A 14,894-nucleotide genomic window follows, 5' to 3' on the forward strand; every position below is an offset into this window, starting at 1 on the left:
ATCTCAGAACGGGTAGGGTTTTATTTCTCATAAAAGAATTGCAATTCAAACACTTCCAGCAGCATTCACTATCCGGTTAGGTGGGAGAAATCAAAGGAAAGGGATGTGATACACTGACAATCTCAAAGACTCCTTGTTTGGATTTTGCACAGCAGATTGACAGAGGTAGCCTGTGGCAGGGAGTTTCTTTCATGCAGAAAAACCAAAAAGAAGCCTCGTGGCTTCTTCAAGACATAGATCGCTCATGGTCTGAGCTTTCATGGACCTGAGCAAATCAGTTCGGGCAGCGTAGCAATAGATTAAAGGTGTGCATTCGGATATTTCCGATCCAAAGCAGCACCCCAAATTTCCCGGTTACTTTCAGACTGGGTTTGAAACTAACTGGAGAATTTCCAGCAGTGTTTCAGATCAGAAATTAATGTATAACTCTGCAATAGCTATGCCTTTACTAGGATGGCAGAGGTTAGCCCAAGCTGGGACGTTAAACAGGATTGGCCCTGGTTAGAACTTGGGCAGATCATCAAAGAAACACCAGGGTTGCTACACAAGGGCAGGCAACGGCAAACCACCGTTGTCGCTTTTCTTGAAAACCCTTAAGGGGTTGCCATAATTCACAGCAACCCCCCTCCCCCCAAAAAACCCCTATAAATATGCATGCATGCATGTTTTGTTTGTATGGGTTTTCATTATTTTATCCTGCTCTGTATTAACACTTTATTCTATGTGGATTATGCTGTGAATTAATGCAGATATCTAGACCATTTTCCACCAAAAGGACCAAGTTGAATTGTCACTTCATCCACCACATGCTGGAACTTTCCTAGCATGAAATTTGCGTTTCTGTCTTATTTATTTATTTATTTATTTATTTATTTATTTATTTATTTATTTCATATTTTAATCTATTTTAGGTCACTGCTGCCGCCACCACAGGTTTTGGACAGCTCCATTCCAGGAGCTGTCCAGTGCAACCCATTCCCTTCAAGGTGGCCACACAAGAGGCAGGCAATGGCAAACCACCTTTGTTTGTCACTTGCCTTGAAAACCCTAAGGGGTTGCTTTAATTACCAGCACCCCCCCCCCCCAACCCCTATAAATATGCATGTTTTGTTTGTATGGGTTTTCAGCCCGTGCATATTAAAACCAACAGGATTTGGGGGGCAGGTGCATCCCCTCATACTGGACTGACCCAAAGCTCTTTGCCCCTCCTCATCCAGCTGAGAGAAATGCTGCTGGAGGAGTTTGTCACACAGGCCGCGTCGGCCTCGACCCTCCTTTTATTATCCCGCTCACTCAGCCTCCTCGTGGCCGCCTCTCCCCAAGGCGCAGTCCCCGCCCGCCCCGAAGCGCCGCCCGCCCGCCCGCCCGTTCAAAAAGAGGCGGCCCGGCTTCTCCTTCCTGCCCGGAGCAGCCATGGCCGGCGAGCAGCCTCTCGCTGCTGGCGGGAAACTCCGCCTCAAGCGCAGGAGGCCGCCGGGGCGAGGAGAAGCCGCCCGCCCGACCCCCGCCGCCGCCGCCGACGGCCGGCTGCAGTGAGTGAGCCCCCCGGGGGAGAGGAAGGAGGCCTCCTCGCGCCCCGCACAGGCAGCGCCTGCAGGCCTCCCCTCCGCTTCGCTTCCTCTTCCTTCAAATCTATATGCATGTATGCAGAGAGCGGTCTCTCTTTAGGTTTCTGCATATCTAGAAAGAGGCATGGAAACAGGCGGCTGGGTTATGTTCAATCCCTCCCCTCCTCGCTATACACACACACACATACACAGACATGTATGCACACACACACACAGATCTAGAGAGATCTAGTTTTCTGTACATCTATAGAGAGGCATGAAAACATGTGGCTTGGTTATTTTCAATCCCTTCCCTCCTTGCTATATATACACACACACACACATACACAGACATGTATGCACATACACACACACATATACACACACATATCTAGAGAGATCCCTCTAGAAATTTCTGCATATCTAGAAAGAGGCATGGAAACAGGCGGCTGGGTTATGTTCAATCCCTTCCCTCCTCGCTATACACACACACACATACACAGACATGTATGCACATACACACACACATATACACACACCTATCTAGAGAGATCCCTCTAGAAATTTCTGTATATCTAGAGAGGCATGGAAACAGGCGGCTGGGTTATTTTCAATCCCTTCCCTCCTCGCTATATATACACACACATACACAGACATACATGCACACACACACACACAGATCTAGAGAGATCTAGTTTTCTGTACATCTATAGAGAGGCATGAAAACATGTGGCTTGGTTATTTTCAATCCCTTCCCTCCTCGTATGTATGCATGTATGCACACACAGAGAGATATACACACGCATATCTAGAGAGATCTCTCTAGAAATTTCTGTATATCTAGAAAGAGGCATGGAAACATGCAGCTGGGTTATGTTCAATCCCTCCCCTCCTTGCTATATACACACACACATACACAGACATGCACACACACACACACACACACAAATATCTGGAGAGATCTCTCTAGATATTTCTGTACATCTATAGAGAGGCATGAAAACATGTGGCTTGGTGATTTTCAATCCCTTCCCTCCTCGCTATACACACACACATAAACACACATATCTAGAGAGATCCCTCTAATTTCTGTATATCTAGAAAGAGGCATGGAAACAGGCGGCTGGGTTATGTTCAATCCCTGAAAACATGCCGCTGGGTTATTTTCAACCCCTTTCCTCCTTGCTATATATACACACACATACACAGACATGTATACACATACACATATCTAGAGAGATCTCTAGAGATTTCTGTACATCTATAGAGAGGCATGAAAACAGGTGGCTGGGTTATTTTCAGTCCCTTCCCTCCTCTTCATATATACACAGACACATATGCACATATACACGCATACATAATGAGAGGAAACTGAAAATAAACCACCCACAGGTTGCCATGCCCTTATATAGACACAGATCTCTCTATATACATTTGTGTATATCTGTGTGCACTAGATGAGACCCATTGAAAATGTAGGAAGTGCAATAATACGGTGCCAAACTTTTGTATTACGACAGTTGCCCAATAGGCTGAATATTTTAGCTGTCTTTTAGCTGATTGATTATGTATGTTGTATGAGGACAACCTGGAAAGCAGAACAAAATTATCAGGCGGGCAAATGAAACTAGTTACCGCTTCCACATCACGACTTTCCTCATCACGGTTTTGATAGATTGTGGCCGGCATAAGAAATTATGTGGGAATTTTTGGGGAGTTTTGCGGAAGCCACAGACAACATGCAAGGTCAGCAGACAACACAGAAAAAGTTTGGAACAGTGGTTCTCAGCCTGGGGGTCGGGACCCCTTTGGGGGTCGCCTAAGACTCTCTGCATCAGTGTTCTCCATCTGTAAAATGGATAAATGTTGGGGTCGGGGGTCACCACAACATGAGGAACTGTATTAAAGGGTCGCGGCATTAGGAAGGTTGAGAACCACTGGTTTAGAAACTCAGAAATGCATAAAATATACGCGTAGCATTGTATATCATCAACATGCACATTTTATCTTTTTAATATTATAAATATTCACAATTACTTTTTTAAAACTTAAAATAAGAGAAAAAAATCCAGACATTCTCTGCTACGAAGGGAGAGTCAACAAATTGTATGTGGATTTCCAGATCACAGGGAGCACCATGCCCCCAACCCAACAATGTGGAAAGGCTGCCCCAACAAACAGTGCAGCTTCTGCCAACTTTGACTGTTAAGAGTAAGGTGAAATTTGTTAGTCCGACATTTGACTGACAAGATCACAATAGATACGCCATGACGGCATTCATCAGAGCTCTTTATTTTGCAGGACTGAGGGCAGCGGCCCTGGGTGGTTTGAAGCACCAGACTTAAGCGAGGCTGACAGAACATGGCTGGCGTTACTCCAGACTGCAGATTCCCAGCTAAATCGCTCCAACTTAGACAAAGTGGTCAAGCTTCCAGAGTTTCTTACAAAGGTAACAGCATCTAGAAAGTGCTCTCAGAAAAGCCTTAAAAAACTGAAGTCTTTGCTCAGATGTACAGCGGATTCAGTGGAAAGGTGACTGAACTTAACACTCGTTAAGTTTAAAGGGAGACCCCCCCCCCCATCATCTTAATCCCTTTATCAACCCAAATAGAAAGTAAAGAGTGGAAGAAAGTATCTTCCGCTGGCAGTGCTTATAATGAACTAGGCCTTTATCTATCAGACCCGGAAAGTTTCTATTTCTAAAAGGGTTAAAATGCTACTTGAGAAGCTAGCAAATTTACATTTAGGATAACTTGTGTTTTGTCTGCGCTGCAGAGCTCTCAAATTACCAATCCCCAGCCAAAGCCGGAAACATTTAATATTGGTTTGGAACAGTTTCAGTGGGAGCCCTTTCCGCTTTACCAGAGAGACATCAAAACGATCGATCACAGCGTTCGTCAAAACTCAGGGAGCCCAACTACCAGTGTAGTAGAACAGGAAATGTACGAAGATGAACAGTCCAAGATCATGTCTCCTGTTCCGAAGCAAAAACCGCTCACAGCCTATGAGTACACAGCTGAAGGGTCAAAAATGAGGCACAGCACAGGCTATTCCTCTAAGGATTGTGGGAAGAAGATTAAAAACTCTCCGCGCACTCCCCGTAAGAACTCAGCCAAGTCTTTCTCACCAGCAACCGTGCAGCAGAAGCTGGGCTTGCGAGAGCTTTGGAAAAAGGCTTCTACACAAAGCAAACCGAAAAGCACGATAGAAAGTGAAGAGGAAGGAGCATCCAGTGGTACCTTGACACAAAATAAGACAACACTATTACCTTCACAAGGAAGTGCTGTTCACTCCGGCATCTCCAGCCTTCAGCTGAAACCAGGACGCCAGAATGAAGACATCTCAACTCTTGACTGCTGTCCTATGTGTCAGTTTCACTTCACTGGAACGTAAGTAGTTACTATAACACTCTGGAAATCATGTTCATTACAGCAAACACACCATCTCTGCATACATAGTTGGGCCCAAATGTTAGAAACGTGGTTGCTTGTCATCCGTCTGATGTGCCTTTTGCATAACTTGCAGAAACACAAGAATCTCCCTCACCGTAGCCCAGTCAGCATTAGTGAAGTACACAAAATCATTAGAGTATCCAAATTCAAAAATAAGTAAGCATATTGGAAACTGTGCTCAAGAAAGGACTCATTGACGAACATTTTGTATCCAGCATGATGTCCACAGTTTCCTCTCCCCCCCACCCCCCACCTGCCCCAGTGAAGTCAAGAATGATCAAGAAATTCATGTTACTGATTACCTAGAAAATCTAAACTCAGGGGCTGCTGCTGCTTTGCCATTTTGGAGCTGATTTCCTTTGCCCATCTGATAATTTTGTTCTGCTTTCCAGACTGTCACAACTGGACCGGGATAGTCATCTGGCTAAGTGCTTGTCTGAAAGTACGGAAGATATGATTTGGTAATTTGACAAGAATGACAAATCAAGATGTCATCTGGGAAACAGGCTGTGTTTGCAGAGAAATTTAGAAAGTGTATACCCCATTACTGTGATTAAGGAGAAAAGTAGACGTTTAAAGAGACACCTAGTTGTTCTTTTATTATGTTATTGACCCGCATTTGTATCCTGATCTTGCAATAAGACTATTTGGAGAACGTTGCTGGGAGAACGAGAAGAATCCAGATGCACACATGTTCTTGCACATAAACTAAAATATTACGGAAGAATTTTTCAAAAATTCCAATAGCTTAATGAAAATGTGTAGAATTAAAGAATCACTCAAGGCAATGTGATTTTTTAAATCTACGTCAGTGGGAAGCATTAATTGACAGGAAAGCTTTTTGAAATTGTACGCTTCCAATATGTGTTCCTTGAAACCTTAATAAAAAGGTTAAAAGGCGGTTAGAATTTCCTCACCTGCCATCTTCCTGTGTTTATTTCAGAGCATTTCTCAATTCTCTTCTGAAGGCGTTAAAAGGATTAAAAACCCTAATCTTAACATATGGCTCCACAAACACACAAGCAAGTTCAGAGGTCTTGTACCAGCACTTGGTAATGACACGGACCGAACCAGTTACTACGAGCATCATTACTATAACAAGAATCGTTTTGCTCTTAGCCGTACAGAAAATTGTGTGCTAAGATGAGGCAACAAGAGTCCAAAACGCATATTCATTTTCCATCTTAAGGATAGGCCTGAGCTATATGTCAAAACATTAAATGTGGTGAACCCAAGCACAACCAATGCAAACTCCTGTAACTAGGCTTAAACTTAAAAGCTACCTCCCAAAAAAATCTGTGACTGTAACCAACTCTTAAATATTGCTAACATTTCTGCTTAGAGCCCATGTGGTGTAGTGGTTAAGAGCAAGTGCACTCTAATCTGGAGAACTGGGTTTGATTCCCCACTCTGCCACTTGAGTTGTGGAGGCTTATCTGGGGAACCAGATTAGCTGGAGCACTCCAACACAGCTGGGTGGCCTTGGGTTAGTCACAGTTCTTCGGAGCTCTCTCAGCCCCACCTACCTCACAGGGTGTTTGTTGTGAGGGGGCGGGAGGGAAAGGAGATTGTAAGCCCTTTGAGTCTCCTTACAGGAGAGAAAAGGGGGATATAAATCCAAACTCTTCTTCTTCTGCTTAGTGAAACAACAACAGTCTAGCTTTTTCATTAAAGTCTTTAATAGATGTGCAAGAATATAAATGGATCTTAGCTGTTTATGGGTTAGTATAGTGTCTTCTGCACAAATAAAACTGGCCAAAGATCTCAACTAGTTAATTATACAAAACTACAAGAACATATTTTACTGTTTTACAATCATTAAATTAGCTAGAGAGTTTTCATTTACATTTCATTTACATACCTAAGACAATGATATCGTTACCAGATCCATTTTGCAATATATTAGGATTTTCTTTAAACCACACATTTAATTACATCCTTCATTTTTTCCTTTTAATTTATAAAACAAGTACTTCATATAAAAAAATTTCCCCTTCATCATGAACAGAACATTAGTTATACACTTGCACATGAGTGACTAACTTGCAACCAGCAACTTATTTGGCAACACAGCAACATTGTAAATTCCTTAAATTTGTAAGTAAATCAAGGACTCATTTTATTATAATTGAGGAGCAAGTGTGGTCATTCGCCCACTTGCCCGACTTTAGTGTTCTGACTGAAGTTTAGGGCAAGAAACCCGCAACATTTTGACCGTCCCCCTTTGTCCCACACCGCATCATCGTGTGTCACACTGCCATGCAAAAAAAGCCCAGCTGTTCAGTTGTAAACCCAAAAAACAGACACATAATGTTTCAGGGTACTCTGAATAGTTCAGAGAAGGGAGGAAATGGTCTTTCCCAAAAACAAAACTCTCACGGGTCTTTTGAAAAGGAAGCGGGATTCTCTTTTAGCCAGGTGACTTGATTATCTAAATCCCCGAGCATCCGGACTTAAGAGACTTTGAACTGAATTTTTATCTACTCCTGGTCTGAAGACCCCCTGCTCAATTAAAGACGCTGAACTGTCACAAGTGTGCGTTAGTTGTGGCCGGGGTGAGGGATATACGAAGGGTAGTCTCAACTGATGCGTTTCTTGAGAAGGTTTCAGGACCATGATTTGGCAGTCTTATCCTAGCACCTCATGGACTTGAATGCATCTGAGATGTTGTGTTCAGCACCTAATGGAATGCTGCGCCCTGAGAAACCGATACAATAAAAGCAAAGTGAAAAACCTTGCAAGTTCATCTCGCATTTTACACCCGACTGAGGTGAGAGGTCATGGCACACAGGGTTTCTCTCCTTTCCCCCCAGAACCGCAAGCTACTCAGTGGAGTTGGAACCAAAAATCGACCAAAATGAAATACTGCCTCTGCCCTCATTCGTAATGAGGCCGGTGTTACAGGATTCTGAAAGGTTTTAAACATCAATGCACACTTGTTTGTTCTAAAAAAAAAACTAATTCCAATTCCAGAACGGACAAGCCATTAACCTGACACAAGACTCTGCCGTTTCCAAAGGGGATAGGGACGTTTCTCATCCTTACACAATACTCGTATCTGTTCATTTTCTCCTTCGTTAAGTTACTGCTTTGACGCGTGTGGCCTTCACCGAAACATTCTCTGGGAGAACTCGTCAATGGCACACGTCAGAGCATTTCAAAGGTTATCGTTTTTTAAGTAGGAGGTGTGCTTTATCAGAAAAGAAAATGCAATATGTTGATGGATATTCTAGAATTAGTTTTTAAACTTTTAAGGCGACAATCCATTAAGTTTCCATTGTTCCTTTTGAATATTGCATTGATAAAAATATTTTTTCCCCAAAAAAATCTAGTATACAACACAAGACATTGTAGGCACTGCTCAAGTATTTTCAGTAGTCCACCGTGTGCAAATTTAAATTTTTTTTCTGAATGAGATTTGGTGACTTTCCCCCTTGCCACATTAAGCATAATCCAGGTGTTATCACTGATAAAGCTGTAATTTAGAAGTTATTGCTAAGACCTCTGCCCCTTCTAAGAGTTCTACGGAGATAAGTTAGAATTGAGATAGCAGCTGTTATCTGTATGTTCCGTGTGTAAAATACTTCGTTTTTTTAAATAACCAGAACTTACCAGGGTTATCAAGTGTTCCAAATATGGAATATTTCTTATGTACTTTATCCATTTAGGCACTTAGATTCTGTACCCAAATTTGTTTTAATTGCTAATAAAACACAACTCCTTTTCATTTCTTTATATATATATATTATAACATTATATATATATATATATATATTTATAAAACTGACACACTTAAGATAGGTACCGTTTGTGGAAAGAAAGGCATCTAAAGTAAGCTTCAACACCGCTAACGTTTTTTATTCTTCAAGATGTTACACACCGTTCTGATAGCTCATTGCATCAAACGTCTATCAAAAGCACACGGCTTTGAACGTGGTTTGGAATCTCTCTCTTTTTCCCCCCAGGGATGCAACGAACCACGGATCCTTCATGAAGCAGGCACGAAATGCAGATTTCTTCGTGAAGCCGGTAGTGTCAGTCACTGCCCCGAACTCTTTTTAAAAAAAAAATTAGAGGAAGACACCCACCAAAAAAAAATCATGTTCTTCTCTTGAGTTTTCAGCAGCAATCTTCGTCACGGGTCTCCATTCAAAAACCGTACAGTTCCCCCCAGCCTCGCATGCATATACTGTTGTTAAGGATTAACTGTAAAAGTTCATTCACGTTGTTTGTCCTCGAGGCAGATGCCGTTTCTCTCATACCGTTTCCTCAGTTGACAGCAACAACGGGTTAATATATTCAAATCCTTCAAACTCCGACTGGTCTATCCTTTTTATTACGTCCCTGAAAACAGAACAGACACACGTTACCACTCTTTTGCGGTGACTTCATGTGTGAAACGCAACGAGAAAAAGGACTGCTTAATTTATACACGATGCTTGGACAGCAGACTTTCAAAAACAGTGAAACATACTCATCATCTGGAGTTAGCTGTACAGGTTCGCTGGTGAACTGGGTGTCAAAGTTATCCAAGCCATAATCATCCGTGATCTGAGGCTGAAATGGGGGGGTCGCCTGCTTTTTTTCCAGCTGCAAGGGAGGGGGGAAAGAGAAGGGGGATAACCGGATTATTAAAAAGACAGACAAATAACTGGGGTGCTACCTCAGTACTTAGCAAACAAGGGAGTTCCTTGCGATTCTAGAGAGTGTTGGATTTATATCCCGCTTTTCTCAACTGTAAGGAGTTCCAAAGTGGCTTACAAATTCTCTTGCTACCTTTCCCCAGTACAGGCACCCTGTGAAGTAGGTGGAGCTGTGGAGAGTTCTGAGAAAACTGTGACTAAGCCAAGGCCAACCAACAGGCTTCATGTGGAGGAGGGGGGGGAAACAAACTTGGTTCACCGGATTAGTCTGCCGCTCATGTGGAGGAGTGGGGAATCAAACGCAGTTCTCCAGATTAGTTCACCGCTCTTAACCACTACACCATGCTGGCTCTTTTTACACACACACACAAAGACCCCAAGGTGACAGAGCTCTGGTCACAAATACAGAAGATATCTGAGTATATACTGACAATGTTTGCTGCAAGCCCAAAAATTTAACATTGCACAGGATATCCGAAGGTCATGGAGTGGGTTTGGGGTTCCACACTTCTCTTTCCTCGGTTTACGTTCATTACTTCTCTGTGTCCTTGTTTTCAATGACAAGTTCCTATCAAAATACTCTCGCTCTGGCCCCTTCTAATCTCATGTTTGCTAAGTCTGCAAGTTTGCTGAAGGGTGAGAGTTTGCTGAAACGCACAAAGAGTCTGTGCGTTTGCTGAAGCACCCAAAACTCAGAGGATTCATTTCAGTCATGCCTAGATCACTAGCAGGTTTGGGAAGAACATCTGAAAGAATCTGTGTCCTGACAGATTTAGTTCAAGCTTGCAAATGTTAACACAAGTCTCAGCTAAACGATTTAGAGATCCTGTTTTGAGTTACGCGAGACAAACCACCGATGACAAGTGTGACTGGGGTTGGCCGCACAGAGGCTGCGCACAGCTTGAGCGGCATCCTGAAATCAAGTAATGCCGCAATCATATTCCAGTATAGAACAGATGGTGGAGCCAGCGTGGTTGGTTAAGTTGGTAGACCCTAACCTGGAGATCCGGGTTCGATTCCCCTCTCCTCCACATGAGCGACAGGCCCTTAACTGGTGAACTGGATTTGTTCCCTCACTCCTTACTGTTTCTGGCTCATCTTGCCTACTGTGACCTTGGGCTAGTCACAGTTCTCTCAGAATTATCTCCGCCTACATGGAGGCAGGCTATGGCAAACCACCTCCAAAAGTTCCCTTGCCTTGAAAACCACACAGGGTAGCCGTAAGTCAGCTGTGACTTGACAGCACACAATTATACAGATGGTGCCTGTTGCCATGGGGTCAAGTTACAGATTAAATAGGTCTGATTTCCCCAGCCTAACATTAGGATTTCTGTGACAGCACTACAAGAAGGCATTCTGCAATCCCATACCCTACCACTATTTACTGCATCCCGAGAAAAAGTCTTACTTTATCTGAGGAACCTATAGAGCTGGATCCAAAAGAGGCGGTGCCAGATGTTCCGCAAGGACTCAGGGCAGCTTTGGAATTCCATACCTCAAGCGGCAGCTTCTCATGCCATGCAACAAACCCCCCTGGAAACTGACGGGACTTTCAAATGCCATTCGCTATATAGCCCCAAAGCCTGCTGTCTAAAGTTGAAAACCCCCACGGGCCTTGCCTGAGCTGCTGAGCCTATCTAAAGTGGTTCTCTGGAGCTCGGCCATGCCTTTGAAAAAAGCAAACAAGTTCAACGGATCTGCGCTGGAGCTCAAAAAATCGGTCTGTTTCCTTCCTGGAAGCCCGAAACGGTCTCCTCGGTGCCCCAGCAGGCCGAGACAGAAGGTACACCCACAGAAATTAATTCATGTGCAAATTGGCAGGCTTAGTCCCAAGCCAAATAAATATCCACAAACCAAATACTGGCGGCGTTCCTCAAATAATTCCAACATAAATAACCATCGGGGGGAAAAAAAACTAATAGGTCTAATACTCAGCGGTATGGTTGAATGAGTAATTAACAGTTCTAATCTCTCTTTTTCTAATACCAAGACAGCTCCGGAATGTATAGTGCGCCAACGTCTTTTAAAGCCACACACTGAGCCATGGCAGATAATAAAAATGCACCACCAATCTTGCGAACTGCAGCGTACACATCAGCTATGCAAACAGGCTGGGATCCAACCCGCCGTTCAGTCCCACACAACGGGCTTGTGTGAGCGCAGTGGAATTTCTGACTTTCCCTGCTTTGAACATCTTGACCCCCCCTCCAACCCTCCAGTGGTGTTTCAAGAGCAGCCATCTGCCTTTGGAACACCCCTGAGTTTCAAAAGCCCTAGACTGTGCAGCATGTGTGTGTTTGTGGGGGCGATGGAGGGATTGTTACACACACACACACACACACACCCCTCCCCTGAAACACGCTCAGGCTGACAGAATCAGTTTCCTGTTTCTTTGGAGCCCAGCCACAAAATGTCTGGCAAGTCACCGCGATTCTCAAATTTAAGAATGCTTTAAGATGCTAATGTTATTATTCAAGCAGGGGGGAAAAAGGCACGGAGTGTGAAGAAACCTGCAATAAAAACTAAATGAAGGAGGCTTTTAAACTGAAAGATCAATTGAGACATGCTTTAGAGATATAAAACCAGTCCACAGCCGTTCCAGACGTAGGAAGTTGGGGCGTGGGTAGGCTTTATGTCTCAAATGCTGCGTTTATCTCTTTTTAAAAATATGAACATGCCTCTATTTAAATAATCTCCAGCCAAAGTGATCACTCGCTCACATTTGGGTGGGGCAGCCTGCTTCTGCTGAACGTGGAAGTAGGTTTTTCCAAAGGTAGATGATCCCAAATGCACTGCCATATTGGTGGCATCTTAGACCAGTTGATTATATGGTAATAAATCACAGAATCCTAGAGTTGGAAGAGACCACAAGGGCCATCCAGTCCAACCCCCTGCCAAGCAGGAACACACAATCGAAGCACTCCCGACCTATGTTCATCCAGCCTCTGTTTAAAAATCTCCAAAGGAGGAGGCTCCATCACTCTCTGAGGCAGTGAATTCCACTGTCGAGCAGCCCTGACAGTCAGGAAGTTCTTCCTGATGTTTAGGTGGAATCTCTTTTCCTGCACCTTGAATCCGTTACTCCCACCTGCCTGAACAGATTACATGCTGCAAGTGGGACAGAATCAAGCTTCAATAATGTAAATGCAGTAAATGGCAACATTAAAACACGGCGTAAAGTCTGCAAAAGCAATGGACTCAAAGACACTTTCACTGACGTAGGCTGCAAAGAGCTACCATACGTGGGTCTTCAGGACAACGCAAGTGTCACAAAGGAAGGACATACTGCTGACGGAGTTGGGCCCCCTCTCTCCCCCCACCCTTCACCAGACCTAACTGTTGTTCTAATCATTCAAGGCCAGCTTGGATGAGCCAGGTTGGCCACAGGAGGTCACTATTCTGCTAGAGAAACCAGATAATCAAATAGGCAGTCTTTCCTTCTTCCTGAAGGGGTTCACTAGTATTATGCTATTTTGTATTGGCAGATTCCTGGGGTTATAAGTGTTTTATGACCAATCAAAGTAAGTTTAACTGACAAAGGGGGAGGGGGGAAAAAGGATAAATACAAGAGCCAGAGTGGAAATAACAAAAAGCAAAACCTAGCACAATCTGATAAAATAAGGCTTACCCCCTCTATGATATGAAGCCTGTGGCATAGCGGGGTAAGCTGCAGTACTGAAGTCAAAAACTCCGCTCACAACCTGAGTTTATCCCAATGGATGCTGGTTTCAGTAGCCAGCTTGGGACTGATAAAAGAGACAATCCAAAAAAGGAGGGGGGAGGGGTCAAATTGGAAGCAGCCTGGCACAAGTGGCACAGACGCCGGCACTAAGGAAGTTAGACTGGCGCAAAGGGAGCTGCTGTCTCAGGCTTAACTATTTTAGTGAGAGCCTGCAACCCACACAACCTGTCTCCAATACAGGGGCGTACCACCCAGGGAGGACATATAGGGTCAAATATCCCCAGGCTGCGGCCATTTAGTCATGTGGGTGGTGGGAAATTGCCCCCTCCCCCACACCCTTCCATCTTCCCCCCAGGTCCCCCCCCCAAACTTTGATATGACCTGTAGCAGAAAAACTTGTTTGGCCATGGTGGGAGAGGCTGACATGCATACAGCGGAGATATGCCTCTGCTCCAATTATTTTAAAGTTCACACTAACACATGGTACGAAAGTGGCTTTGGACAATATGCTTGGTTAGTTCCTAAATACAGCTTGTACACACACTGCAAGACTACCGATACCGCTGTGAAATCAAAACAGAAGTAATCAACTTTACCAGATCCCAGTCTATACTGCGAAAGAAAGTATGTGATTTGATATCAGAAAATCCAGTTTGCAGTTGGCACCCAAGCCTTTCTTTGGGATCCTGTAGAGGCAAACACCAAATTAATTTTGCCATGACAAGGCGGCAGCTGACAAGTAACAGTTCAAATGTTTATATCCTGCTTTTCCCATTTTAGCCCAAGGCAGTTTACAAACATTACACCCCTAGGCCAAGCAGCACAGTTAAGAACAAGATGCTGGCTATCTTATCCTTCGCATTAAGAAATCAACCATTTCCAACTTTTTCTGGTGGGTTTTCTGGGCTGTGTGGATCCACCAGACCACGGCCATACAGCCCAGAAAACCCACCAGAACCAGTTGGATCCGGCCGTGAAAGCCTTCGACAATACATTTCCAACTATGTTTGGAAAGTTAACATTGTGAAATTGGGAGATGATCATTAAAACAAGAAGAGGAAGATTTATACCCCACCTTGGATTTATACCCCACCTTTCTATCCTCTAGGTGGCCTACAAGCTCCTTTCCCTTCCTCTCCCCCAACAGACACCTTGTGAGGCAGGTAGAATACGTACTACCCAGTTTCTTCTGGAGGAGGAGGAAGAAGAAGAAGAGGAGGAGTTTGGATTTATAACCTACTTTTATCTCTTGGAAGGAGACTCAAGGTGGCTTACAAGCTCCTTTCCCTTCCTCTCCCCACAACAGACACCTTGTGAGGCAGGTGGGGCTGAGAGAGTTCTGAAGAACTGTGACTAGCCCAAGGTCACCCAGCAGGAATGTAGGAGTGCGAAAACGCATCTGGTTCACCAGATAAGCCTCTGCCACTCAGGTGGTGGAGTGGGGAATCAAACCCGGTTCTCCAGATTAGAATCCATCTGCTCTTAACCACTACACCATGCTGGCTCTTCACTAAGTCTTCGCTAAATGTCTCTAAGAACTGCCAGAGTATTTTTTAAAAGCAATTTCCAG

General features: G+C 44.1%; 2 protein-coding genes across 6 annotated transcripts in view; one reads left to right on the forward strand and one right to left on the reverse strand.

Annotated features, from left to right (window-relative positions):
* The first annotated feature begins 1,389 nt into the window (after window positions 1–1,389).
* On the forward strand, window positions 1,390–5,915 carry FAAP20 (FA core complex associated protein 20). The gene is made up of 4 exons (XM_048519237.1): window positions 1,390–1,532; window positions 3,849–3,996; window positions 4,323–4,936; window positions 5,392–5,915. Exons 1-4 carry the CDS (start codon window positions 1,414–1,416, stop codon window positions 5,462–5,464), a joined length of 954 nt encoding a protein of 317 aa, XP_048375194.1. The 5' UTR covers window positions 1,390–1,413; the 3' UTR covers window positions 5,465–5,915.
* Window positions 5,916–6,660: 745 nt separating this feature from the next.
* The window catches only part of PRKCZ (protein kinase C zeta), a 97,688-nt gene continuing 89,454 nt past the window's right edge, over window positions 6,661–14,894 (reverse strand). For all 5 annotated transcript variants that reach the window (XM_048518866.1, XM_048518864.1, XM_048518863.1 and 2 more), the window contains 3 exons: window positions 13,921–14,010; window positions 9,474–9,589; window positions 6,661–9,343 (listed from right to left, as the gene is read on the reverse strand). In XM_048518866.1, the coding sequence (XP_048374823.1) occupies window positions 9,256–9,343; window positions 9,474–9,589; window positions 13,921–14,010 (294 nt within the window). In that variant the 3' untranslated portion in view covers window positions 6,661–9,255. The remainder of the gene's footprint in view (window positions 9,344–9,473; window positions 9,590–13,920; window positions 14,011–14,894) is intronic.

This window comes from Sphaerodactylus townsendi, linkage group LG16 (genome assembly GCF_021028975.2).
Source record: "Sphaerodactylus townsendi isolate TG3544 linkage group LG16, MPM_Stown_v2.3, whole genome shotgun sequence".
Lineage (NCBI taxonomy): Eukaryota > Metazoa > Chordata > Lepidosauria > Squamata > Sphaerodactylidae > Sphaerodactylus > Sphaerodactylus townsendi.

Excerpts from the sequence above, each read along its gene's own strand:
- FAAP20 (XM_048519237.1), top strand. The coding sequence starts at position 1,414 with ATGGCCGGCGAGCAGCCTCTCGCTGCTGGCGGGAAACTCCGCCTCAAG. Across the intron at positions 3,997-4,322 it reads TTCCAGAGTTTCTTACAAAG|AGCTCTCAAATTACCAATCC; the intron begins GTAACAGCATCT and ends TCTGCGCTGCAG. Across the intron at positions 4,937-5,391 it reads CAGTTTCACTTCACTGGAAC|ACTGTCACAACTGGACCGGG; the intron begins GTAAGTAGTTAC and ends TCTGCTTTCCAG.